General features: G+C 42.2%; 1 protein-coding gene across 3 annotated transcripts in view; it reads left to right on the plus strand.

The window, feature by feature from the left end:
• Nucleotides 1-26,990, plus strand: part of ATM (ATM serine/threonine kinase) — a 146,245-nt gene that overhangs the window by 11,000 nt on the left and 108,255 nt on the right. For all 3 annotated transcript variants that reach the window (XM_077808924.1, XM_077808908.1, XM_077808917.1), the window contains exons 2-12: nt 2,537-2,641; nt 2,724-2,836; nt 5,729-5,874; nt 7,642-7,806; nt 13,363-13,528; nt 13,938-14,176; nt 17,504-17,667; nt 20,629-20,798; nt 22,545-22,916; nt 23,491-23,685; nt 25,766-25,861. In XM_077808924.1, coding sequence (XP_077665050.1) covers nt 2,570-2,641; nt 2,724-2,836; nt 5,729-5,874; nt 7,642-7,806; nt 13,363-13,528; nt 13,938-14,176; nt 17,504-17,667; nt 20,629-20,798; nt 22,545-22,916; nt 23,491-23,685; nt 25,766-25,861 — 1,898 coding nt within the window. In that variant the 5' untranslated portion in view covers nt 2,537-2,569. The remainder of the gene's footprint in view (nt 1-2,536; nt 2,642-2,723; nt 2,837-5,728; nt 5,875-7,641; nt 7,807-13,362; nt 13,529-13,937; nt 14,177-17,503; nt 17,668-20,628; nt 20,799-22,544; nt 22,917-23,490; nt 23,686-25,765; nt 25,862-26,990) is intronic.

The following is a 26,990-nucleotide window of genomic DNA, read 5'->3' on the forward strand; positions in this document are numbered from 1 at the left end:
ATTCGTATTCCGACCTATTCATGATGACTACAGCATCTCCTTTGTCAGCCTTTTATATTTAATGTCAGAGTTGTTTCTGAGGCTGTGGATGGCATTGTGTTCTGTATGGCTGAGGTTATGGAGCAAGTGATGCTACTTTTCCACAATTTCAGCCTGTGCACGTCGGTGGAAGCACTCTATGTAGAAGTCCAATCTGTTGTTTCGACTTTCAGGAGGAGTCCACACAGAATCCTTCTTTTTGTAGTGTTGGTAGGAAGCTTTTTGTGGGTTAGTGTGCTGTTCAGTGGTGTGTTGGAAATATTCCTTGAGTCGGAGACATCGAAAGTAGGATTCTAGGTCACTGCAGAACTGTGTCATGTTTTTGGGGTGGTGGGGCAGAAGGAGAGGCCCCGAGATAGGACAGACTCTTCTGGTGGGCTAGTAGCATAGCATAGCTGGATAGATTAACAATATTGTTGGATGAGTTAAGGGAACCACTGTTGTGGCCTCTTGTGGTGTGTAGGAGTTTAGATAGTTTAGTGTCCTTTTTCCCCTGTAGAGAAGCAAAGTGTGTGTTGTAAATGGCTTGTCTAGTTTTTGTGAAGTCCAGACACGAGGGTGTTTGTGTGGAAGATTGGTTTTTTTAAGAGTTTCTAGTTTTGAGAGTTCATTCTTGATCTTCTCCTGTTTGCTGTATAGGATGTTGATCAGGTGGTTCCACAGTTTCTTTGAGAGCGTGTGGCACAATCTCTCACCATAGTCTGTGTGGTATGTTGATTGTAATGGATTTTTTACCTTCAGTCCTTTTGGTATGATGTCCATTTGTTTGCATTTGGAAAGGAAGATGATGTCTGTCTGTATCTGCATGAGTTTTTTCATGAAGCTGAAACTGCAGAACTACAATAAATTTGCAAACTGGACATAATCAATTTAGGCCTGTATGAAGACTGGGAGTGGTTGGGTCATGACAAAACCTAAATCTAATTTCCCCCATACTAGTTTCCCCCCACTGTTACTCACACCTTCTTGTCAACTGTTTGAAATGGGTCACACTCATCACTACAAAAGTGATTTTTCCTCCCTTGGTATCCTACTGTTAATTGAATTGTCTCGTTAGACTGACCTCACACTTGGTAAGGCAACTCCCATCTTTTCATGTGCTGTGTATTTATACCTACTATTGTATTTTCCACTCCATGCATCTGATGAAGTGGGTTCTAGCCCACGAAAGTGTATGCCCAAATAAATTTGTTAGTCTCAGAGCCCTGGTCTACACACGGGGGCGAGGATCGATCTAAGTTATGCAACTTCAGCTACGTGAATAACGTAGCTGAAGTCGACATAATTAGATCAACTTACCATGGTGTCTTCACCTCAGTGAGTTGACTGCTGCCACTCCCCCTGCGCCTCACTAACTCTGCCTGCGCCTCTCGTGGTGGTGGAGTACAGGAGTCGATGGGAGAGCACTTGGTCGATTTATCACATCTAGACTAGACGCGATACATTGACCCCCCGCTTGATAGATAGCTGCCCGCCGATCCCGTGTGTAGTGTAGACATACCCTAAGGTGCCACAAGGACTCCTTGTTGTTTTTGGTGATACAGACTAACACGGCTACCACTCTGAAACCAGTCTGAAGGTAGATGCTCTTGATAGAGGGGGATGTTATAGAGGAGGAAAATTTTTTTCAAAATGATTCCCTTTTCCTGCCAGCACTTAGTCTTAGTCTACCTTAGTCTTCCCTTGGCTGAGCTTTAGACAGCTTCTGATTTTGGGCTGAGTGCTGAGAGATGGAGCTTTCTGTGTCATCCAAAAGAACTGTAGAGCTAGGTGTCATCTGTTCACTGTTGATGCTTTGGTCTGTGTTGTCTACCCAGCTCTCACTTCTCTATGTCAGGGCAGAAGTCAGAGAGTATGTCTACAGAACAAAGAGAAACCCGGGGCTGGCCCGTGCTAGCCGACTTGGGCTGTGGGGCTGTTTCATTGCTGTGTAGACATCTGGCGTCAGACTGAGAGCCTGAGTTCTGGGACCCTCCTGCCTGCAGGGCTCCAGCCCATACCCAGAAGTCTATACAGAAATGAGACAGTCCTGCAGCCCGAGCCCTGTGAGCCTGAGTCAGCTGGCAGGACTAGCCGCGTCTTTTTTTTTCCCTGTGTAAACCTACCCACAGTCATATGAGATGGCCTTCATTGTTGTCAATTGTTCCATAACAACTACTTGTGAGAATGTGTTACATTCTTGTAATGAGACTATTTCTGATTCTACTTGTTCTTGATGGCCCACAAGACCAATCCAGGTTCTGGTGATCCTCTCTGTGAAATAAAACATAACTTTTAAAAATACCTATGCATGTAAGACAGGATGACCACAATTATGAACTGAAAGCAACTAAAATATCAAAACACTTCAGGTAACGTATTTTTAAAAGACTTAAAATTGAAGCTAGAATCCCATTTTGCGTTGCATTTCCCATCTTTTAAGTAGGTTGGCTAGCTACAGTAGTAAGGCAGTTTATTTCATAATTAAAATACTGATTGTCTTTACTCCCATTTACAGATGCAGATTATTTATCAGCTGCTAAGTTGAACCATGAGTCTTGTGCTACATGAGCTGCTTGTTTGCTGCCGTCAACTTGAAAATGACAAAATTACAGAGCGAAGGGTAATTAAAATCCCTTTGTGTGTGTGTAAAACAGTGGAGTGAATGCATAATAAATAACCTTTTTCCTGAAACACATTTTCAGAAAGAAGTTGAAAAATTCAAACGTCTCATCCGTGATTCTGAAACAATTAACCAACTGGATCGTAATTCTGACTCTAAACAAGGAAAACAACTGAACTGGGATGCTGTATTTAGGTATCATTTTTGTCTAAATTGCTGTCTTTCTCACTGTACAAAACAGCACTGTTTTGTTTAATAGATTATCAGATAAACACCAATATTTTTCCTAGAGCTGTAGATTGGATTCATAATCTTGTCTGTCTGTCTGTCTGTAAATAAGAAATGTCTTAAAAAATTATTTTAAATTTACATATTTTTAAAGATAGTCACAAAAAGAAAGTGACATGGCTCAGTGTAAGAGTTTACCAGTTGCAGAGGATACTAAGGCCTGGTCACACCATGCTTCAATGCTAGCAGAAACTTGATTAAATAAGGTTGATTGCTAGTGTAGTTATTGTTAGTCACCTGTTCAGATTTTATCTTACAATAAGTACTAACTTTACATTACTTTTTTCTAATAAATATTTTCAGTTTGTGTCCAGCTTTCAATTTGCAGTTCTTTGAATGGACTATAGACTATACATATGGTATAGACATGTTATTAGAAATGTATGTTTTTAATCAGTCCTTTGAACTAGGATAGCTGAATTGTGGCTCATGGGCCAAAGGAGTTATACTGTACGGTCTGTGGAGGCTCTCATATTTAATATGGAATCTGCTCTTACTCCTGAGGGAATTTTGCACCAAAAAATTAAAAATTCTTTGCCAGAAAAATAAAAAGTCTGTGCACAATATTTTAAAATTCTGCAATTTTTTTGTCAATAAATAAACGTAGAGGCTCCAGCATGGCAATGGGGAGATAAGGCCTCTGGCTGCACGGAGTTGGGAGATCACTGTGCAGCCCCAGCCAGAGACATGTACTCAGTAATGAGGCTGCACAATGCAAGGGCCAGACTGCCCCAGAAACACCCTGGGGCCCTACCTCTCTGCGCCAGCTGCACCAGGTGTGGGCAGGCAGGCTTAGCCTGGCAGGATCCAAGTGTAGAGGAGCTTAGTGGGGGGGATCGAAGTGTGGAGTGAAAAGGTTCTGTGTGGGGCAATCTGGGTGTGGGAGCAGGGAGGATATGTATGCACAGAGGCTCATTGGGAGCGTTCTGTGTGCCGGGACAATGGGACTTTGCAGGAGGGTCTAGGTGAAGGTAGTTGGAGCTTAGCAGGGTGTGTCTGGATGTGGGGGGATGGGGCTCAGCAGGGGAATCTGGATGTGGGGGCTGATTGCGGGAGTCCAGGTGTTGGGGAGCAGGGCTTGGTGGGGTGGAGGTCTGGGTGCATATGTTTGGGGCCCAGGTGCAGGCTGCTCATCGGGATGGTCCAGGTGCATAAAAGGTGGGACTTGTCAGGGTGCGGGTTCGAGCGTGAGGAGCTCAACACGTGGTGGTCTGGGTGAAGGGGTCAGGCTTTGGGGAGGGGTTGGGTGTGGGAGGGGCATCCTACAGGGGGATCTGGATGCACGGGGGTTGGGTGTTTGGGAGAGTAGCTCCCATACAGTGACCCCTCCCCCCACGGCTGAGGAGTGTTGGGGCAGGAAGGGGGTGTGGGGTGGTGCAGAGCCAGGGGAGATTTCTAGGGGTAGGTCTGCCTTGGCCCAGTCACTCCATGCAAGGGAAGTGCGCTTCTCCCCCACCTCCATCCCAGCTGGGGCTAGCAGCTGAACCCAGCACAGGCTAGGAGCCACCAGCTGGGTCATCCCCAGCCTTGGGTGGGGTTGGAGCTAGCCAGCGCAGTGTCTCAGGGATCTGGATGCTTGGGGGTTGGGTGGAGAGGGAGTGGTCTGACCCACCACTGGCGGGGGATCCCAGCCACCTGTGATTTACCTCTCCACTGGCTGCTCCGGGTGCCTGAAACGCTGCGTCCATGCTGCTGGGGAGGGGCGCGTGACCACTCTTGTGGCTTCCCTTTGCTTCCCTGTCAGAAAATCATTTTTCTGCTAGGAAGCAAATAAATCTGTGGGGGACATGAATTCTGTGTGTGCACAGTGGTGCAGAATTCCCGTAGGACTGTTGTTCTATATATTCTGTGTGTTGCATCTTAATCTTCCATTGAGAGGAAAATGGAGCATAGCATGATGTGCTTCCATATTAAAAATCAGTGTCTGAAGTCTGCTTCCATACATACATACGTACTTCTAAACTATAGATCTAAACTAAGCTTCAGATGTATTTCTACCATGTAATATAACAATCAAAAAGATTTTTATATTATCTTTTGTTACTTTTGCTATGACTAACACAAAAAGGGTTTATGTTAGAAGAAAACAAAGATACAGACACTAAACCAAGTAAATATTGCAGATCAGAAAATCAGTGATGTAATGAAAACCTTGAATATACTCTTGTAGTACATCTAATACAAACTAATAGTCTATTTACACTACATATTCACTCTAAGTGATATGAGACTGTTCTCAGAACAGTACATGATTAACCCACCTCCCATTAAAATTAATGGAAATCATGCATCTTTTTCAAGGAATAATTTTAAAATATTCAGTCAAAAACATGCTGTGGAGTCTGATACGAAGCTCATTTATTTAGAAAGAACTCAAATTTTTCTTCATTATGAACAATAAACAGTACTTTTAAATATTCTGTGCTATAATAATTATACATATTTATTGTAACATGAATAATAGATGCATATCAGTATAATTTTCCTTTTAATCACTTACTTTATGCTCAACACTATACAAATTTTAGAGGAAGATACAATTCTTACCCCAAGTAGCTTAAAATCTAAATAGATAAAATAATTCAGACCCAAAATGTACTAGATAATCAGTTCCTGTCACTGTCTGCTAGCTATTTCCATTAGATTTACACCAGTAATATATATCTGGGTTTATTAATTGTTTCAGAACCAAAATTGCTCAGCTGGTGCCTGGATTTTAAGTTTCAACAAATAATGTTTACCCATTTTATTTTAATCATTAGCCTGGTTCTGACAAATACCCATTTTGTATTTTTAAAGGTTTCTGCAGAAATACATCCAGAAAGAAACTGACAGTATTAGATTGGCAAAACCAAATGTATCTGCCGCAACACAAGCTTCCAGGCAGAAAAAGATGCAAGAGCTCAGCGGTTTGGTCAAATACTTCATTAGATGTGCTAATAAAAGTTAGTAATTTATATATCCACATATAATTATAGATCTTTTACTGCTTTACTGTCAGGTTCAACTGTTTACTCTGAACAAGGTATGACATGCTATTTTAAAATATTCAAGGACCACGGTTATAAATTAGTGCTTATTTTTCTTGAATGTCCCAGTGAACCTTTTTCATTGGTGTTAGAAGTTCTAGATGGAAAATTTGTATTAGTTCATCTCTGTGGTAATAGAGAATTGTTTCTTCACCTGCAGGTAATTGTAGTGCTTTGTATAGTCTACTTGTTTACTGAGCACTTACGGTATGGACAGTGCTTGTACAAAGCATAGAGGAAAACATGATTTGAGGCAGAATTTTCAAGTGATAAAGTTTCTGCCAATTTCCTTGGGAAGCTATTCAATAACCCAAGTACCCTGACCAGCAGAAAAGTTTTGAATTGTCGTTTTGTGAATTCTATCCCATTTCTCCTAGTTATACCTCTGGACAGTCCTAGACAATTCCTCATCTTTCAAATACTTGTAAAAGGATGTGTTGACCACTTAATTATCTTCTAACAAAATGATGTAGTTCTGTTCATCTTTCCTCATCAGTTAATGCTCTCCACAGTAAAATATTTGTGTCACACTGTCTACAGTCCCTCCAATTTGTTTACATCTTTCTCGTATTGAGAAGCTCAGAACTGAACACAGTATTCAAGTACAGATTCACCAGAGCCTTGTAGATGAGGACTATCACTTCCCTGCAGCCCAAAATCACATTTAGCTTTTTGCTGCCAGGTTGCATTGGAAGCTCATCTACTTTGTTTCTTATGTTTTTAACCTCCTCCTTATGTTTCTTTCAGCATAACTGCTCTCCAAGTTTCTTCCCTCCATTAAATGTTGAGACTCCTATATGTGTTAGCAGAGCAGTTCTCAACCAGGGGTCTGTGGCCCCCTGGGGGACTGCAAGCAGGTTTCAAGGGGTCCACCAAAATAAACCAGAGAGCAGGGCCAGCGTTAAGGGTCACTGAGGCCCAGGAAGAAAGCCAGAGCCCGAGCACCACCATGCGGGGCTGACACCCGAACCCTGCCACATGGGGCTGAAGCCAAAGTCCAAGCAACATAGCTTTGCGGGGGCCCCTTGTGGTCTGGGGCCCTGGGCAATTGTCCTGCTTGCTACCGCCTAACACCCGCCCTGGCTTTTAATCTACTTGATATGCAGAAAAACTTGTTGTGGCACAGGTGGGCCATGGAGGTTTTATAGCATATTGGCGGGGCCTCAGAAAGAAAAAGGTTGAGAACCCCTGTGTTAGCATGCATTTTTTCAGCTGAATATCACTCTCATTTCAGGCTAACATTCTAAAACCTCAGAATCCCTTTGTGTTATTTCTCTGTTTATTGGTGCTTGTGAATGTAACCAATGTATGGCTTATCCCTTTTTTCAGGTCTCCACAGTCTTTTAGGTAGATTCATTATTAGAAAGGGTTTCTTTAAAAACAAGGGCATTAACAAAAACAGATAGAAATTGCAATGTGATCTGTCATATACAGAGAACATACATGCTATATGTGCGTTATTCCTAATATTTAAAAAAAAAAAAAGTTGCAAGCTACAAGAAAAAACTTCAAATATTCGTTGGTAGTGGAAGAATGCAATGGGAGGAAATATACTATAACTTTGAGATAAATATGGTAATGTTAAGATTTTATGAATTCACTAATTCCAGTCTTGGCTTCATTGTTCAATACTTGGTTAAATTAAAAAACCCATGTTTGTATCTCCTGCTATTTTCTGCATAGGAGCACCCAGACTAAAATGTCAGGAGCTTCTGAATTATGTCATGGACATAGTGAAAGATGCATCAAGTTGTGCTATTTATGGAACTGACTGTAGTAGCATACTACTAAAAGATATTCTTTCAGTGAGGAAATACTGGTGTGAGATATCTAAGCAACAGTGGTCAGGTTAGTATATAACGCTTCTATTTCAATAACGTCTATTTACAAACATATATTTCCTAGTATAGAAATGTGTTTAGGCATATGATTGTTATTTACTGTTTATTATTACTATTATTTATTTGTATTTCAGTAGCACTAAGAGGCCCTGTTGTATGAGGCACTGTACAAATAATATAAAGTAAGAAATAGCCTCTACCCCAAAGACCTTAGAATTTATATAGACAAGACAAGGAGGCAGAGGTGGATATTACAGTATTATTCCTTTATTATTATCTGTTATTCCATGTACATTAACCCTTGTGTACTGGGAACAATGACTCAATCAAATCAATTTCAATGTCCAGTTTACTGTTGAGACTATATTGTCTGGTGTGGTTCATGTATTACCAGTGAGTGTTATTACCTGTATTATGGTAATATCCAAAGATCTCAATCATGTGCACACCCCATTGTGCTAAGCCCTGTGCAGACATATAGTAAAGGACAGCCCTGAAGAACTTACAGTCTAAGAAGACCAAAAAATAAAAAAAAATGCTGAAGTGATGGGGAATGTGATAGAACATACAAGCAGTGCTCCATGGCATTTGACACATGAAAGATGGAGGAGAGGGACATCATAATTTCTGAATTAATACAAAAGTGCTGCCCATGGCAGCCCCTCAACCTGCTCATTAGCAGTTAGCAGATTTATTATAAGCACCACAGAAGAAGTGGGTCTTGAAAGATTTGAAGGAGAGGATGGCGGTGGATATTGCATGGGTAAAAGTAGAAGAAAGTGCAGAAACAATTGCACTACTGGGAAAGTGCCTTGGGATTGGAGATGTCATACTTGAGAAAAGCACTATGTAAAATCATATTCTGAGCTGTAGTTTGAAGGATATTGCTATAATTTCAGACAAAAAAGACAAAACAAAGACTTGGGATTGCTGATATACTCCATCAAACGGATGCTTTTGGTCTTGTTTTGATTTAAAATATTCACATACATATTGAACATAAGAACCTAAGAGCTGCCATACTGCATCAGACCAGTGGTCCATCTAGACCAGTATCGTATCTCCAACCAGTGGCGGTTTAAGACACGGACCCATGCCAATTTGGGGGCCCCAGAAAAATGGGCACCCCAGAAACAGTTGGCAGAAGCTGTTTGTTGGGGAGGGGTGAAAGCCCCGAGCCCTGGCAGAAGCCATGGGTCAGGCGGAAACCGTGAGCACTGGCAGAAACTGTGGGACAGGCAGGGGGAAGCCCCAAGTCCTAGCAGATGCCGCTGGGCAGACGCCTTGGTGGCAGAAGCCACGGGGCTGAAGCCCCAAGTCCAACACCCTCCACCACCACCACCACCACCACCACCCCCCTAGTGGTACAGTTTTTAATACCAAGGGACCCAATGCCAGGTCTCCAGTTTTTGACCAGAAAGTCCAGTTGAAAAGGAGGCCTGGCAGTGTCCGGTCAGCAATGCTGATCGGACGCTAAAAGTCTGGTTACTGGAGTAACCGAAATCAGCGTCCCCACCAAGACGATGGGAAGAGCAGCAGCTGCTGCTGAAGCCTGGAGAAGCTGCTGACAGAAAAAACTGGCTGGCTCCCGGATCCAGTTCCAGCCATTCCAGCGGAGAGGTAGGTACCAACTTCCAGGCCACAGGCAGGAAATTCTGTCCTCCTCGCTGTTCCCCAATTTGCCCAGCCCCTTGCTCCAGGGACCCACACTACCACCACCATCTGCTGTGCTGTGCCCTGATTTGAGGAAGGTGCGCTTATGGGTTTTCGAAATGGGAGCGACAGAGGTTGACTCGTGTCCCAACTCGTGAAGGTTCATAACCTTTTAGATATCCCCTCCGCCAGGCTCTCACACATGTACAAATTCCTGGCACTCCACCAAGATGAACAGGGTAAAATTGTCACTCATCTCAAACATGGCCAAGTCCCCACGTGATGCAGGAGAGTGGAGCATGCTTTGAAGATGCGACGGAGGATATCATTACAGCAACAAACCTAAGAAACTAAAAAGTCCAAGAAACCCCCCGCCCACTCTCCCCCAATCCATTTATCTCACTAATTATATCAGGAACATTTAACAGAAGTTTGTATTTTCAAATAATACCTGTTGCAACATGCAAATGACTAGCTGTGTGATTGGTTAGGTGCCAACAGTGTCTATAGAATTGACAGTAAAAAAAACTTACCGCCACTATATTTGCTTTTGAAATCCACAATATGGATCTGCATTAAGCAGGAGTGCTAAGAGAAAGCTGAAACAAGCAAAGGAGGTTAAAGAAGTAGCTTTGTTACAAAAAATACTGACAATAAATCAGTACTTCAAGGAGAGAGTGAAAGGAGAAACAGCGGACAAAGCCAACAAGGTTTGTTCAGCGGACACTCTTGCTGGCAATGGAGGCCTTGGCCTTCAAGAGGAGGAAAATACAGGTCAGGATCTGCGGGAGGCAAGCAAGCTGGGACTGAGTTATGCTAATGAGACAAATTCAATACAAGCAGATGAATTTAGCAGTGATCCTGCATTGTGGGATAACATTCATGAAAGGTTCAGGAATTTTTGGATTGCTATGAATTCAGCTGCCTGTCGAAAAAAAAATATATTAAAAAATTCTCTGCTTCTGCTTGGGTGATTGGAGGGAAGACGCATTTGCTGTCTGCAGATCTGTGCTCTTTTCAGCTGCACAGTGGTGAATCTGTTATGTGGCACTGGCTTATTTACTCACCATCTTCTGGAAGTGTTTACTGCTTTGTCTGCAAACTTCTTTCAACCAAAACACATTCCTTTATTGAAGGTTTTAGTGACTGGAAACATCCTGAATGTCTTTCTGAAAATGAGAAAAACTTGGACCACCAAATTTGAATCCTCACATGGATATGGCATGCAAAGGCAGTTGATGGGTACCTAGTTCAGCAGTTTCAGACAGAGTGTCCGTTCTGAAGAAATGTTCTTAAGCATGTTGTAGCGGTTCTTAATTTCTTAGGTGAGCGCAGACTTGCATTTCATGGCCACAAGGAGCTGTTAGGTTCACCACATAATAGTAACTATTTGGGGATTTTGGAGCTGATTGCTCATTTGATCCATTTTTAGCAGATCATATTGCTGAAGGCTAAAGACAGTACCTTTTATTTGCCATCTACTACTTGTGAAGAATTCATTGATTAGATGGGCCAGAAAGTTTAAAAAAACAATAACTGCAGAACTTCAACAAGCCAAATATTTTTCAGTTATTGTGGATTCAACACCAGATTTATTGCATGTTGATCAGCTCATTTTTGTTTGTAGATTTGTCAGTTCAGAGGGGCAATTTGTGGAACAATTCATTGGATTTGAGCCACTAGACCAGCGGTGGCTGCTCTGGCATGCCAGCCGTTTTAATCTGGCCCTCAAACTCCTGCTTGGGAGCGGGGTCTGGGGCTTGCCCCGCTCCGCTGCTCCAGCTGGGGAGCAGGGTCAGGGGCCACTCCATGTAGCTCCCAGAAGCAGCAGCATGGCCCCCCTACGGCTCCTAAGTGTAGGGGCAGCCAGGAACTGCAGCCAATGGGAGCTGCAGGGGCGGTGCCTGCGGATGCAGCAGTTAAACAAACCGTCCCAGCCCATCAGCGGCTTTCCCTGACGGGCCGCAAGCCAAAGGTTGCCGCTCCCTGGTCTATGCCCACTAGAGAATATTCCCCTCCAGAGGTGAGAATGGAGTTGAAGATTCCCAGGTCCCATTATTCTTTAGCTGTCAGATATCTGTGAAATCCACTGGCAAAATCTGTGTCTCATTTTCCCCACACCCTCGGTGCTGATCCACAGAAAAGGCAACACCCTACTAACTCTATCAGTTACTCCATTAGCTCGGGTGGCAGAGGTCTGTGGTATAAATCCTGTTCCGGCCGGTCAGGGACCATTGCCCTGAGCTGCAGAACGCGGCTGCTCCGGCCGGTCAGCCTGGGACCAAAGCCCAGGGCCACGACTGCTCCAGCCGGCAGCCCGGGGCCGTGGACTACGGCTGCTCCAACTGGCTGCCTGCGGCTGTGGACCGCAGCTGCTCCAGCCAGCCAGGGACCACTGCTTCAGCTGGTTGGGGATGGGCCGCGGAGTGTGTCTGCTCTGGACGGCCCTCCCAGGGACTGCTGCCTGGGGCGGTGGACCACGGCTGTTCCTGCTGCCCTGGAACCGCTGCTGCCAGAGCAGTGGCTGGTATGGCTGACCTGCGGGCCGCCTGAGCAGCTGGCCCCGGAGCCAGCCACACTGGTCCCTACAGAAATCACGGAAAGTCATGGAATCCGTGACTTCCGCAATCTCTGTGACAGACTTGGAGCCCTAATTATAATGCATATGCACAAGAGGGCCGAGTTAAAGGTGCACAGGCAAGCTTAATTCTGGCGTTTCCTAACTTTGAGTTCTAGACTTTGCAACTTTAATAATATCCTTTTAACATATATTTTATATGTATAATAATATAATTGTGATTTCTTTAACAGGCTCTTGAAATTGCTATTCTGCAGTTGCCAAATTCCAGTTAGTGCTGAGATGTAGAGCTTTGCACAGATACAAAATTCATATCTGCAGAGCTGCAGGGCTCCACCAGGAACCGCAGTGGCAAAAGCAGCATGGCTGTACCACCCCCAGCCCCAGAACACACAGACCGCTGCATGGAAGGGACTCCTGTCTGGGAGAGTGTGAGCCACTAGCACACACTAGCATGACCAGGGACAGCTGCCAGTGAGCCTGGTACCCACCCCAGTGGGCGGGGCTGGGGGCAGGGCAGGGGATGGTACAACCATGCCAGAGGAGCTGCCCACGTGGGGCGCTGGCTCCGGTAGAGCCCTGCAGCTTCGCGGATATCAGCATCCACGGATATAAATTTTGTGTCTGCACAGGGTTCTACTGAGATGTCCCTGTAGGTTTTAGTGCTGATCTTTAAAGCTCTTTTTATAGATCCTCTCCTACAAGATATAAAAATAATGCTTATACAGTGTAACACTGCATCTTCAAAGCTCTATGAAGTATTAGTTTAATAATTACCCGTTAAATAAAAATACTAGAAAATGGAAAAAACCAAAATTTAATAGTACCTAATACACCTTTTCCATTTTTCTGTTGGTACTCATTGGAACATTACACTCTGGCATATCATAGTACAAGTGAAAATTCTGACTCTGGTGACATGCTAAAAGGGAGTGAAATAATTCTCTGTAAGAATTAGCTGAAATGTTAGTTAGTAGTCTCTAGGGGGTTTTTGCAGTTTCTTTGTTCTGTTTTGGTTTTTGTGGCATTCAACTACCTGTGGTATGTTTAGATAATATTGTCTTACTGTTTCTGTGTGCAAAACAGGGAATTAACTTTTGTGAACAATGATCCAAATGTCTATGATGTTAATAGCAAGTGGATATTTTCATAACTCAGGCAAAATATTTTAATTTTACTGTTTAAGTGGTTGTTTTTCCTCCCTGTGTAACTTCTGCATTTAATCAGCTTGTTAGAGTTGTATGTTCTGGTCTCTTAAATCACTGTTTTACCCAGGCTAAGGAGACAGTTATACCTTTAGATGATTTTTGATTCTTTGGATTATGTTTACAGATCTGCTGACCCTGTACTGCAAATTGTATCTCAAACCTTCCAGAGATATTAACAGAGTCTTGGTGGCTAGAATAATTCATACACTGATCAGAGGATGCTGCTTCCAAACTGATGAACTAAATTCAAATCTTTATTGCTTCTTTGAAAAAGCACTACGATATGCAAGGTAATTTTCATCTTTTTGTTTTGTGTGTCAAAATTGTATTTCAGAGGATAATTTGTCGTAGGTAATTGGGGTTGGACTTGGTGGTCTGTGGAGGTCATCGATCCCTGACTTCTGTGATTCTGACCTTCAACATCTTTCTGTTTACTCAGAGCTCTTTGAAATGTTAATCTTTTATGCATTTATTTATGTATTTTGTAAATATTTTGCATTATCTGCAAGTATGCAGAGGTGAGGTCTTTCGAGTATTCTTCCCTTACTTATTAAGTTAGGTTTGTTCAGTGCTCAATTTAGAATTCAAGGAATAGATTTAAAAAAAATCCAGACAAGTCATTCTTTATTTGTTAATACTTCTTATTAACATAAAGTTGGCTATTTTTGCTGTAGATGAAGTGCTTGGTTTATATTCCAGGCAGGAGAACGCCTCTGCAGGTCTGGATCATATTCTTGCAGCAATTAATGACTTCTTCAGTGTGTATGCTGTGAACTGTCGTATGCGGATTTGTAAGCTAGGAGAAGAAATTCTTCCTACAGTGCTTTATATATGGACTCAGTATAGACCAAAAGAGTCTCTAAAGGAGTTAATAATTCAGTTACTTCAACTGCAGGTTCGTGTCCATCATCCAAAGGGAGCCAAAACACAGGAGAAAGGTACACAATAAAAAGCTTCTTTTTGTTTTTTTTTGTTTTTTTTTTTGTTTTTTTTGCTTTTTTAACTTTGGCAGAGTTCAAGTTGCCCGAGCACAGAAGTTCTGGATGTCACTGGTGTGCTTGGAGAATAATCACAGGAGTAACTGTTGCTTCTCAGTAGTTTTACACTGTGCATTAAAGCTGACTGAATTGGGGAATATGTGTTTTTAACTATTATTGTGTTATAATAACACTCAAAATACGCTAGGTGCTGAATGGGAACACCCAGCATCTGGTCAAAGAGTTTAAAATTTAAAAAGAAGAGGGGGAGGGGGAAAAGGCTGGCGGGAATGGATACAACATACAGGAGTGAGCAAAGTGCAGATTGGCACACATGTTCACATCTTGTTAATTTTATAGATAGTAAGACCAGGAGTGACTGTTATGGTCATCTAGTCTGACATCCTGGAAAACACGGGCCAAAGAACCTCACCCAGTAATTTCTGCATCAACCCATAACTTCTATCTGAGCTATATCATGTTTTTTAGAAGATGTCTATTCTTGATTTAAAGACTGCAAGTGATGGACAATCCACCATGCCTTGGGCAAATTTTTTCAACGGTTAATTACCCTAATTAAAAATATATCGTATTTCTAATCTGAATTTGTCTAGCTTCAGTTTCCAGCCCTTGCATCTTGATTAAGAGCCATGTCTTTCCCAGATAGGTATTTGCAGACTGCAATCAAGTCACCTTTATTACCTTCTCTTTGATAAATGAAATAAAGCTTCTTTAGGTACTCACTATAAGGCATGTTTTCTAAACCAGCATTTCTCAAACTTTAGCAACCCGAGGACCTCCATTTAGATCTAAAATTTTTCACAGATCCCCAAGCCCCCCTACTCAGCCCCTTCCCCCATGACCCCACGCACATCCCACCTTGTCCCTCTCCCGCTCCGCACCTCTTTCCGCCCTCTCCTCCGAATGCACCCCATCTCTGCTCCTTCCCTTTCCTCCCAGCACCTTCTGCACATTGCTGAACAGCTGTTCCCCGGCATGCAGGAGGCGCTGTGGGGGGGGAAGGAGTTGATCAGCAGGGCCCATGGACCTCCTGGAGTACCCTCGCAGACCCCCGTTCGAGAAATGCTGTTCTAGACCTTTAATTAGTCTTTCCTCTCATTTAAGAACCTTCTGTAATCTTTCAACATCCTTTTTGAAGAGTAGAAAACAAAATTGGACACAATATTCTAGTAATGATCTCACTATAAACATATAAGGAAATACCACCTCCATCTAGTTCATATTCCCTGCCTTATACATCCAGGGATCCTGTTTGCCCTTTTAGTGACATTCATCTCCTTGGAAACACATATTCAACTGGTTATCTACCATGACCCCTAAGTCCTTGTCAGAGTCACTGCTTTCCAGGATACAGTCCCCCATCTTATAAATGTGAGCGATTTTCTTTGTACCTAGATGTTGTATGACTTTGCATTTGGCAGTGTTAAAATATACGATGTTCAAGTGAGCCCCCTTACAAAGCAGTCCATGTTGGTCTATATAACTGACCTGTCCCCATCATTATTTAATACTCCACCAATTTTTGTATCATTTGCAAACTTCACCAGCAATGATTTTATGTTTTCTTCCAGATCATTCATAAAGATATTGAATAGCAATGGGCTGAGAATAGATACCTGCGGGAACTCATTAGAAACACTCCCTTGGGATGATGATGCCCCATTTACAGTTCCTTTATGTGATATGAGTTAATATCGTCTACATAGATTTTGTATCGGGTAATTCTTTATCAGAATGTCATGTGGGACTAAGTTAAATACCTTGCAAAAGTCTAAGTCCGTTATGTCAACATTTACCTTTATTAACCAAACTCATCAAAAAATGCCAAGTTTGTTTGACAAGCGCCTTTATTCATAAAACCATGTTGATTGGCATTAATTATGCTGCCATCTTTTATTTTACTGATTGTGTGCCATTTCAGCATTTCCATGATTTTTGTCCTGTACTGATGTAAGATTAACTGGTCTATAATTTCCCTGCCATCCCATTCGCCCTTTTTTAAATATTGGCACAACATTAGGGTTTTTTTCTTTCCAGTCCTCAAACATTTCCAGTGTTCCAAGATTTGTTAAATCAATATTAATGGTTCAGAGATCTCCTCGGTTAATTCATTGAATACTCTTAGGTGCAAGTTTTCAGGTCCTGCAGATTTTAAAATGTTTAACTTTAATAGTTGTTCTTTAACATCCTCCCTAGTTTCTGATGTAATAGGACGTATTTCATTATCATTGCAAGACATGAATACATCACCCTGATTTCTTTGGAATACAGAACAGAAATATTTATTGAATACTTCTGCCTTTTCTACATCAGACTTGATAATTTTACCATCCTTGTCTAGTATTGGACCCATACCATCACTAGGGTTTTGTTTGTTTCTAATACATGTAAAAGATTCCTTTTTATTGTGCTTAGCACTACCAGGCATAGATTTTTTGATTGATACATTTAGTTTCCCCTGTCAACTCTGTTTCCTAACTGCTGATTTGTATTTACTACTATCCAACCCATTGTAGTGTTTTTTTTAACGCATTAAATTTTTTTATTAATCCCTTGTTAACTATTAATCTCCAGTTATATGAAGTCCCTCTTAGACCACATTCCCCTACATTCTCTTAGCATCTGTCCCCAGCATATAGGGTCCTTGGACTTCATTGTCTGTGTTTGCATCTTGCCTGTGTACGCCATCTTCACACCAGGGTTCTTCTTTTGCACAGGGGATGCTGGAGATTGGTGGTCCTGCTATATCTGCTGCTTTGGAAGGGCAAGGAGTATAGAGCAGGGCCAAATCAGAATATGTTGGGTATTAAAATTCTGCAGTGTAATCTGTGACACCTGTCGTGTCCTTGGGTTGAGAAAACACATGGGTCAGCTCTTCCTGGCTGCTGTTGGGGAAGTATTCTTGCCCCTCCCTCAGCCAAGTGGAAGGGTAGCTGCACTGGGGACCTAGAGTCTCTGGGGGTGGGTGCTGCTTGGTTCTGGATGTTTAGGTTGGAACAGATGACAGTGGGATTCTTGATTTTGTTTTTTCTTCCTCTTATTTTGCATCCAGACTTTATCCTCTCTTCGCAAATGTTCGAACATTTTTTGTTTTAAATAGCAAATGTTCGCATTATAAAACCTCCTGAAAAATTAAACACTAATTGCTGTTAAACGTTCTCTGCTCATCTGTGAACATAGAATGCTATATTGTATAGTCAGATTATTTAATCAGATTATGACAAATAAACTGCATATATAACTTAAATTTTATCTTTTCATATACAGGTGCATATGACTCAGCAAAATGGCAAAGAATCTTATACAACTTGTATGATCTGCTGGTGAATGAGTTAAGTCTCATTGGCAGTAGAGGAAAGTATTCTTCAGGATCACGCAACATTGCTGTAAAGGAAAACTTGATTGAATTAATGGCTGATATTTGTCATCAAGTAAATGACATTTTTACACATTGTTCCAAGTGAATGTAAAGTGGATGTGTATACTGTACTATGCTATTCACACACTTGAATGTTCCATTAATATGTCATGCATATTTGTGTACTTATACTTCAGTATCTTTAGTCTCTGGTCTAGAGAGATATTTTTTTTTACCTCATTTAAATGACAGTCTTGAGAGTCTAATTGAGATCCTAATACTCAGGTCCAATAGAGGCTGCACACAGACTCCAGAAGGAGCCCTCCTGTTCAGTTTATAGAGAAGTTTAATTGCTTTAGTGATATTTGGAGTAACTTTCCCCAAAATATTTCCATGTGTAAGGTACAGTGCAGAGATGGAAGCAGACATTTTCTGTTTGCTGCTGAAAGTGTTCGAATGTTTTATATTTGAAAGTTTAACATGGTTACAGGCTTGTAAGGGAGAAGCATCCTTATATTTCTGGTATACTTTTTTATAATATCAAGGAATTCTAAATAGAGTAAAATTATTTATTATTGCAGAAGTTCATATTTAGTTAGTACTTTTATTCTGTATGCAGTTGAAAGAATGGGTAATTGACGATTCTACATGATTGTTTATGTGACTTGGGAGCACAAGTTTAATTGAAAGTCAATGGTACTTTGTGCTCCTAAATCACTTTGGGCTCTTGTGAAAATCCTACCCTTATTGATTAATTACTGGAGAGTGTAACTACTGTAATAATACTTAGGTCTCGTAGTTCTAAGCCTTGCTTTTGAAGGAAGATCCCAAGCTTGGCTTCTTGCTTTTCAGATGACAGAGGTAGTAGGACACTTTGCCTCTGGAGAGCAGGAAGCAAATCTCTGATCAAATCCTAATGGCTGATAGGCATAGCATTGATAGGTGCTGGAGACAGCAGCATCCTTGTGCCCTCTGCCAGTATCTAGGTTGCTGCCATATGTGGTCTTTGAAGGTTGTGAAGCAAGCTAAGAGGGAAATGAGAAAGTTCTCTGGAGTGCTTTATAGATGGTAAATAATTATTAACTTCAGGTATGTCTACTTTGTAAGCTGGTGATGTGATTCCCAGCTGGAGGAGATATATTCGCAATAGCTCTGATTGAGCTAGCTCACTAAAAATAGTGTAACCCCAGCAGTGCAAGCAGTGAGAGGGGCTAGCTGCCCCGAGTGCATGTCCATAAGAGACGATATATACTACTCGGGGCAGCTAACCCCTCCTGCTACTGGGCCACTGATGTTATATTCTGGTTTTAGTGCATTAGCTCAGTTAGAACTAGTATCAGCATGTCTCCTCAAGCTCAGAATCACACTCCCAACTCAAAATATAGACATACCCTTAGTTTGAAACATCTCATGGCCTTTAATAGAGGGTGAGGGTGACAAGGTTCCCTCATCAAAGGCTCTTACGCAAAGTAAGCTTCCACAGGATAAGAGGGAACATGCTCTCATGGATTGCTAACTGGTTAAAAGATAGGGAACAAAGGGTAGGTATAAATGGTCAGTTTTCAGAATGGAGAGAGGTAAATAGTGGTGTCCTCCAGGGGTCTGTTCTGGGACTGGTCTTATTCCACATATTCATAAATGATCTGCAAAAGGGGTAAACAGTGAGGTGGCAATATTTGCAGATTATACAAAATTACTAAAGATAGTTAAGACCCAGGCAGACTGCAAAGAGCTACAAAAGGATCTCTCAAAACTGGGTGACTGGGCAACAAAATGGCAGATGAAATTTAATGTTGATAAATACAAAGTAATGCACATTGGAAAGCATAATCCCAACAATACGTATAAAATGATGGGGTTTAAATTAGCTGTTACCACTCAGGAAAGAGATCTTGGAGTCATTGTGGATAGTTCTCTGAAAACATCCACTCAATATGCAGCGGCAGTCAAAAAAGCAAACAGAATGCTGGGAATGATTAAGAAAGGATTAGATAATAGGACAGAAAATATCATGCTGCAGCTATATAAATCCATAGTATGCCCACGTCTTGAATACTGTGTGTAGATGTGGTCGCCCCATCTCAAAAAAGATATATTGGAATTGGAAAAGGTTCAGAAAAGGGCAACAAAAATGATTAAGGGTATGGAATGGCTTCTGTATGAGGAGAGATTAATAATACTGGGACTTTTCAGCTTGGAAAAGAGACAGCTAAGGGGAGATATGATTGAGGTCTATAAAATCATGACTGATGTAGAGAAAGTAGATAAGGAAGTGTTGTTTACTTCTTTTCATAACAAGAACTAGGGGGTCACCAAATGAAATTAATAGGCAAAAGGTTTAAAACAAATAAAAGGAAGTATTTCTTCTACACAACGCACAGTCAAGCTGTGGAACTCCTTGCCGGAGGATGTTGTGAAGGCCAAGACCATAACAGGGTTCAAAAAAGAACTAGATAAATTCATGGAGGATAGCCTCATGGTGGTGGTGTGGGAACCTCAGCTGCCCTATGCTTCACAGACATGGGTTCTAGTCCTGTGTCTCCTTACATCCGCTTAGATGTCTTGCTCTAATGCTTAACTTTCCTTACGGGGGAGGGATAGCTCAGTGGTTTGAGCATTGGCCTGCCAAACCCAGGGTTGTGAGTTCAATTCTTGAGAGGGCCATTTAGGGGTCTGGGGCAAAAAAAATTGGGGATTAGTCCTGCTTTGAGTAGGGGGGTTGGACTAGATGATCTCCTGAGGTCCTTTCCAACTCTCATATTCTATGATTCTATGATAGGTCCATCAATGGCTATTAGCCAGGATGGGCAGGAATGGTGTTCCTAGCCTCTATTTGCCAGAAGTTGGGAATGAGCGACAGGGGATGGATCACTTAATGATTACCTGTTCTGTTCATTCCCTCTGGGGCACCTGGCACTGGCTACTGTCAGAAGACACGATACTGGGCTAGATGGACCTTTGGTCTGACCCAGTAGGGCCGTTCTTATATGAGCATTTGAATACTTTTATCTCTTTTTACTATATCTTTGGAAAGGTCTTTACTGAAGACACCGAAGTCCTGGAGATAACCCAGTCATACACTGTTACACAAAGAGAGCCTGGAGATGAAGCTGCACCGAGCAAGCGTAGGAGGATCGAATTGGGATGGGAAATAATTCGAGACAACCTGCAAAGATCACAGAATGATTTTGATGTTATACCTTGGTAAAAACATCTTTTTTCTTTCACCTTGGAACTGATATCAGTACCAATAACTTATTAACAGGTTTTAGTTTCACATTCAATTATTTCATTATCTGTGAACTGTAACTTCCTACATTTTATACTGAATTGTCTCCCAAATGCTTTGTGCTGCAAAGTAAGGTGCTCAGATACAGAACACAGAGAGAGGCTATCATGGAATCAGCCTAGCTTTTCTCAGCTCTTGAAAAATCATGAAGAATGTTCTTGAAATTCTTGTTATAAAAGCTTCTATGTCAAATACCACATAATAGTTAGAAGTCAGAACTTTCACATTGCTGGCTTGGATAACTGACATGATATATGAGAGACACAACGTGGGTGAGGTAGTATCTTTTATCAACCAACTTCTGTTGGTGACAGAGATAAGCTTTTGAGCTACATGGGGGTCTTCTTCGGGTCTGACATGATATATGACTAACGTATGACAATGAAACGATGGTGAATGAAAATACTGGCTTTTATGAGGGGCTGTGGAGTTTCAATAAGAATAATGCCCTCGGTGAGAACCTCATCTCTATTCTCACCATTTTATGATGGGTAAACTGGTTTGAAGAGTATAATAATAATAATATAATCTTTGACATAATAGATAAAGGTATAACAGGATCCAGTGGTTGGAAGTTGAAGCTAGACAAACTCAGGCTGCAAATAAGGGGCACATTTTTAAACAGCACAAGGAATTAATCGTTGGAACAGTTTACAAAGGGTTGAGGTGGATTCTCCACTGGAAATTTTTTTAAATCAAGATTGGATTTTTTTCTAAAAGAGATGCTTTAGTTCAAACAGGAATATGGCCTGTTTTATATAGGAGGCAGGCTAGATGATCAGAGTTGTTCCTTCCAGCTTTATAATCTATTAATAAAGCTAAGATTTTGTCATGGAAGTCACGGAATCCATGGCTGCCAGAGAGCTCAGAGACATTTTCTGCTTCAGCCCAGGACAGCGTGGCTGGAGGTGTCAGCTGCTGGGCGGGGGGTCCAGCAGCTCTGAGCTGCCAGGTAATAGGGACCACACAGCTCCCAGCTTCTGCGGGTGGCAGGGGAGACCTTGCAGCACTGAGCCACAGCCGGTGGGGGAGGGACCCCCCCAGCTCCAAGTCGCTGTGGGCGGTGGGGGGCCCCAAAAGCTCCCAGCTGCTGCGAGTGGGCGGTGGGGGCCCCCAACAGTCCCAGCCACTATGTGCCACGGGGGAGTGTCCCCGCAGCTCCCAGCCACTGCAGGGTGCAGGTTGGACCCCGGAACTCCAGTAGTCGTGGATGCTGGACTCTCCTCTCTTCCCATTTTGTCACAGTTATTTTTAGTAAAAGTCACAGACAGGTCACGGGCTTCGGTGAATTTTTGGTTATTGCGTGTGACCTGTCTGTGACTTTTACTAAAAATAATCATGACAAAATCTTTGCCTTATCTATGAGAAATAAAATTACAGAAATGAAAATTAATTTTCTGTTTGCTTCACTGATATCTGACAATCAACTTGTAAAACAGCATTTATGTGGTGAGGCTGAATATACTTAATTGCTTCAAAATGATAGAATAATTGGTGATTGAACAAGCTATCTTGAACACTTAAACAATCACAGTTAAATATGCAACAATAGAAGTGTAAAATGATTCTCTGAAACTGCTTATATTATATTTTACTGCTTTTCAACACATGATGAATTTATGTACATTTCAAGTTAATTGCCTTCACTTTCTGTTTTTAAGGTTACAGATTACAGCCCGATTAATATCAAAGTATCCTATGAGTCTTCCTAACCGTGAATTATCGCCCTTACTCACTATACTGCACATGCTACTACCTCAGCAGAGGAAAGGGGAAAGGACCCCATATGTGCTAAGGTGCCTTACAGAGGTTGCTGTTTGTCAGAGCCAAAAATTAGATTTGGAAAGCACACAAAAGTTGGAGTTGCAGAGAATCTGGGCAAAAGTTTGGTCTCTTACAGTTCGCAGCATAAGTTTTCAGCAAGTTGAAACAGAAAGTTTTGGGTTACTTGGAGCCATAATTCAAGGAAACCTTGTTGTAATAGACAAAGAACTCTGGAAGATATTTTCAGGGTCTGCATACAAGCTTTCAAGGTAAGATGGGAACCAGGGATAGTGTATCTTGTGTCTTTGATTCTATATAGCTGTTTTTCCTCCGTGAACAGAAATACTAAATTTGTTCTTGTGGCGTTTTAAGTAAGTACTGTACATATTTGTGTTAAAACCTGTTTTTCAGACATTTATAATTCAGCCATAAAAACTCGCTCCAGTCTGAAAGTTGACATGGAAGAGAAGTGACCAGAGCAAGTTTCTTAAAAACAAATTTTGGCCAAAATAAATTCATTCTACTTTTGTTGAAACAAAGCAAAGCATATTTTTTGTTCTTTTACAATTAATTTAATTTCAAAAGATTGGATCCAAAATAGTTTTAAAATAGACAAGTGGAATCTATAATGTCTAAAATATGGGTTTGAAAATGCATGCAGAGTGAGTACTCTTATAAAGGAATTTTTAATATGCATGCTTAAGTATTTTATTTATGCATTTGACAATATTCTTAGAGCTGTCCAAGATCCAAAAATAAAGACTTTGCCTCATAATAATAGTAGTTGAATATAAATTTAATTATGATTTCCCACAAGCTGTTCTTTGCTCTGTTTTGTTGTAGTCCTGCTGCACGTTGTTTGGCGTTAGCAATGACTGCCTACGTAATACCAGAAACTTTGAAAGTAGGAATGATGCAGAATAATTGTGAAGGAAATACAGGGTTCATGTTAAAAGAAGCAATAATAAAATGGCTACTGTTCTGTCATTTGGAAGAGAAGATGGAAGAATGTATTGAGTTACCCCCTGTGCTATGCAGGTAACAACTCGGAGTATAATCTGCTCTTTGTATAAACTCAAAACATAACAAAAAAGCAGGCAGGAAAAAATGAAATATTGAAGTCTTCATATGTTGCTAATATTTTGGTAGAGTTTATAAATCTGCGTGTTAACTTTCTGTAGGGTATCATAAAACACTTGTTTTGGAAATGGTTAATTTTTCCTGACTCGAATGTAAAAAAAAACCCTCGTTTTATAAAACTGCTGTTAGATGAAAATTACCTGCACTTCTTATACCTGAAGTTTTCTGGCTTGATGTTTAGATTTTAGGAATGACTGGAATCAAACTAATCTTCATTTAGCAGGTGATAGTGTTAACCCTGTGCTGCTTGGTATAACTGATGTGCTATTATAATCCAAGTTTTTAGTTGTTCAAGTGGTAGCTTCACACAGTGCATGCATTTTAAGGTTTCTTGCTTTTTAAAACATTAGGTTAATACATGATATTTTTTGGTAAATAACTAATATTACTGTACATTTAGCGCCTTTTATCAGAGGATCATCAAATGTTTTACAACCGTAATTAAATTTATCAATACCACTTTGGGGGAGGGAGGTAGATAAGTAGTATATCCATTTTTACAAACTGATAAACTGAGACAGAGATGGTGACTTCCATAAGGTCACACAGCGACTCTGGCATAAATGTGTTACTTCTGGGGGAAATTCTGCGCCACTGCATGCACGCAGAAGTCATGCCCCCCGCAGATTTCTTTGCTTCCACACAGAAAAATGACTTTCTGACTGGGAAGCAAAGCCCCAGCAGCGCGGGCGCATTGTTTCAGGCACCCAGAGCAACTGGCAGAGAGGTAGAGCACTGTGGGACAGGAGGTGGGAATGGGGAAGATCCGGCTGGTGGCTTCTGCCCTGCGCCAGGCTCAGCTGCTAGTCCCAGCTGTGTTGGGAGTAGGGGAGGACGGGACTTGATCTTCCCTTGCAAGGAGTGGCCATGTCCGGGTCAGACCCACCCCCAGAAATCTCCCCAGGCTGTAGGAAACTCCACCCCATCCCACTTTCTGCCCACATTACTCCTCAGCCATGGGGGGAAGGGTCACTGTATGAGGAGCTGCTTCCCCGGTCACCCAGCCCCCGTGCATCTGGACCCTCCCATACCCAGACCCCTGCTGAGCCTCAGAACCCCCCCATGAGTCCCCCACACCCTAACTCCCACCCCACTGAACCTCACTCCCTGCATCCGGATCCCCCTCGCCGAGCCCCGCCCTCTTCCCCCACATCCAGCCTCCCACCCCAGCCCCAAGACCACCCCCTTCACCCTGATGAGCCATACCCCCGCTGCACCTGGACCACCCCAACGAGCCCCCTGGACCCCCACCCTACTGAGCTACAGCCAGGTGTATCTGGACCCCAGACCCCCCCCAGTGAACCCCCCCACATGCAGATCCCCTCTGCAGAGCCCCATCCCCCGCACCCTGCTGAGCCCCAAGCACCTTCACCTAGACCCTGCTGCAGAGTCCCATTGCCCCTGTGCATCCAGATCCCAACTGCACCTGGACCTCCCACTTATCCACCCGCATCCAGATTATACCACACAGGACCATCTCACCCCACATCTGGATCCCCCCACACTAAGGATCCTGCCAGGCTGAGCCTACCTGCTCACACCTGGTGCAGAGGGGCAGGGCCTCAGGGTGTTTCTAGAGCAGACCCGGCCCTTGCGCTGTGTCAGGGTTGGGTGCAGCCTTACTGCCGAGTCTGTGTCCTGAGGGGGAGCTGCAGGGTGATCTCTCACCTCTGTGCAGCCAGTGGCCTGTGCTTCCCACTGTTATGCTGGAGCTTCCATATTTATTTATTGACAAATTAAATTTGCATAACTTTAAAATATTGTGCCTAGACATTTTAATTTTTTGGCACAGAATTCCCTCAGGAGTAATGTGTGTAGAACTCAGGAGTCCTGATACCTAGTCCTGCTTAAATGTACAAAATTAAGGTTAGATTTGAGATTTGAAGTTCAGAGTCATAATCACCTAATAAGTATAGATGTTTCTCATCTGAATTTCAGCTCTGGGTTTTTTAAAAAAAAAAGTTTATTTTCTTTACAGTGATTTTCCTCATCTAGTGCTGCAGAAAATTCTTGTGAGCCTGACTATGAAGAACTGCAGAGCTGCAATGAACTTTTTCCAAAATGCTACTGAGTGGTATGTTTAAAACGTAGTTAGTATGCTCTTCATACTTAGGGGCAGTATTTTTAGGGTTGAACCAGGATTTTTTTTACTTGTAGTACATATCCTCATTGATATTCTGTATTCCCCTTACTTGGCTAAGGTAGCATTACAGGTTCTTGCCATTCCAGCAAGCACTGAAGATATGGAACACATGTTTTCCTGTCTCTCTCATATCTTTTAATGTTCATTTCTGTAAAGTATTTAGCACACTTTTGGGCATTGTAAAAATAGTGCATCTACAGTCTGGTCAGGTGCTTTAGACAGGTATGAAGACAAAATCTCCTCCCTGAAGAGGTTACATAACGTCTCTCTTACCAGTAATATATCTTAGTAAAGCAATTACCAAAAAAACAAAGCAAAACAAAAAAAAACCTTAAAAAAAGCCCCCAACTAATTAGAAATTGCCCTCATGGATCCAAAGTACCCACCCTTCTTCACCATTACTTTACAGTCTTAAAACTTGATTTAGTGGAAGGAGTTGGCCACAGCTCCAAATGCCTCCCCTTTGTACATCCTGGGGTGTTGTGGGGGGACATAGGCAGGTGGCGCACATTGCCTTGATGAACACTGCTTTCGAGAATGCTCCGAGGTCACGCACCAAGATTGTGAGCACATTTCGTCCACAGCAGGGGTTCTCAACCTTTTTCTTTCGGAGACCACCCCCCCAACCCGTTATTAAAACTCCACGGCCCACCTGTGCCACGACAACTATTTGCTGCATGTAAAAGACAGAGCCGGCATTAAGGCGTAGCAAGCAGAGCTATTGCCCAGGGCCCCACACCACAGGGGGCCCCCCAAAGCTAAGTTGCTCAGGCTTTGACTTCGGGTTCAGGGCCCTGGGCTTCAGCTCCTCATGGCAGGGCTTCAGCTTTCTGCCCTGGGACCCAGCAAGTCTAACACTGTCCCTGCGTGGTGGACCCCCTGAAACCTGCCCCTCATTGAGAACCACTGATCTACAGTGTATAGATTCATCTTGATAATCATCTCAGACTATGATTAAAATAGTAAGTAACTTAGTGAGATTCACCTGAAAAATGAGAGAGCACAATAAATGACTAGAAGCACAAATAAAAATTCCATTTTATTTCTGCTTATGTTTCTT

Source organism: Eretmochelys imbricata, chromosome 1 (genome assembly GCF_965152235.1).
Source record: "Eretmochelys imbricata isolate rEreImb1 chromosome 1, rEreImb1.hap1, whole genome shotgun sequence".
Classification (NCBI taxonomy): domain Eukaryota; kingdom Metazoa; phylum Chordata; order Testudines; family Cheloniidae; genus Eretmochelys; species Eretmochelys imbricata.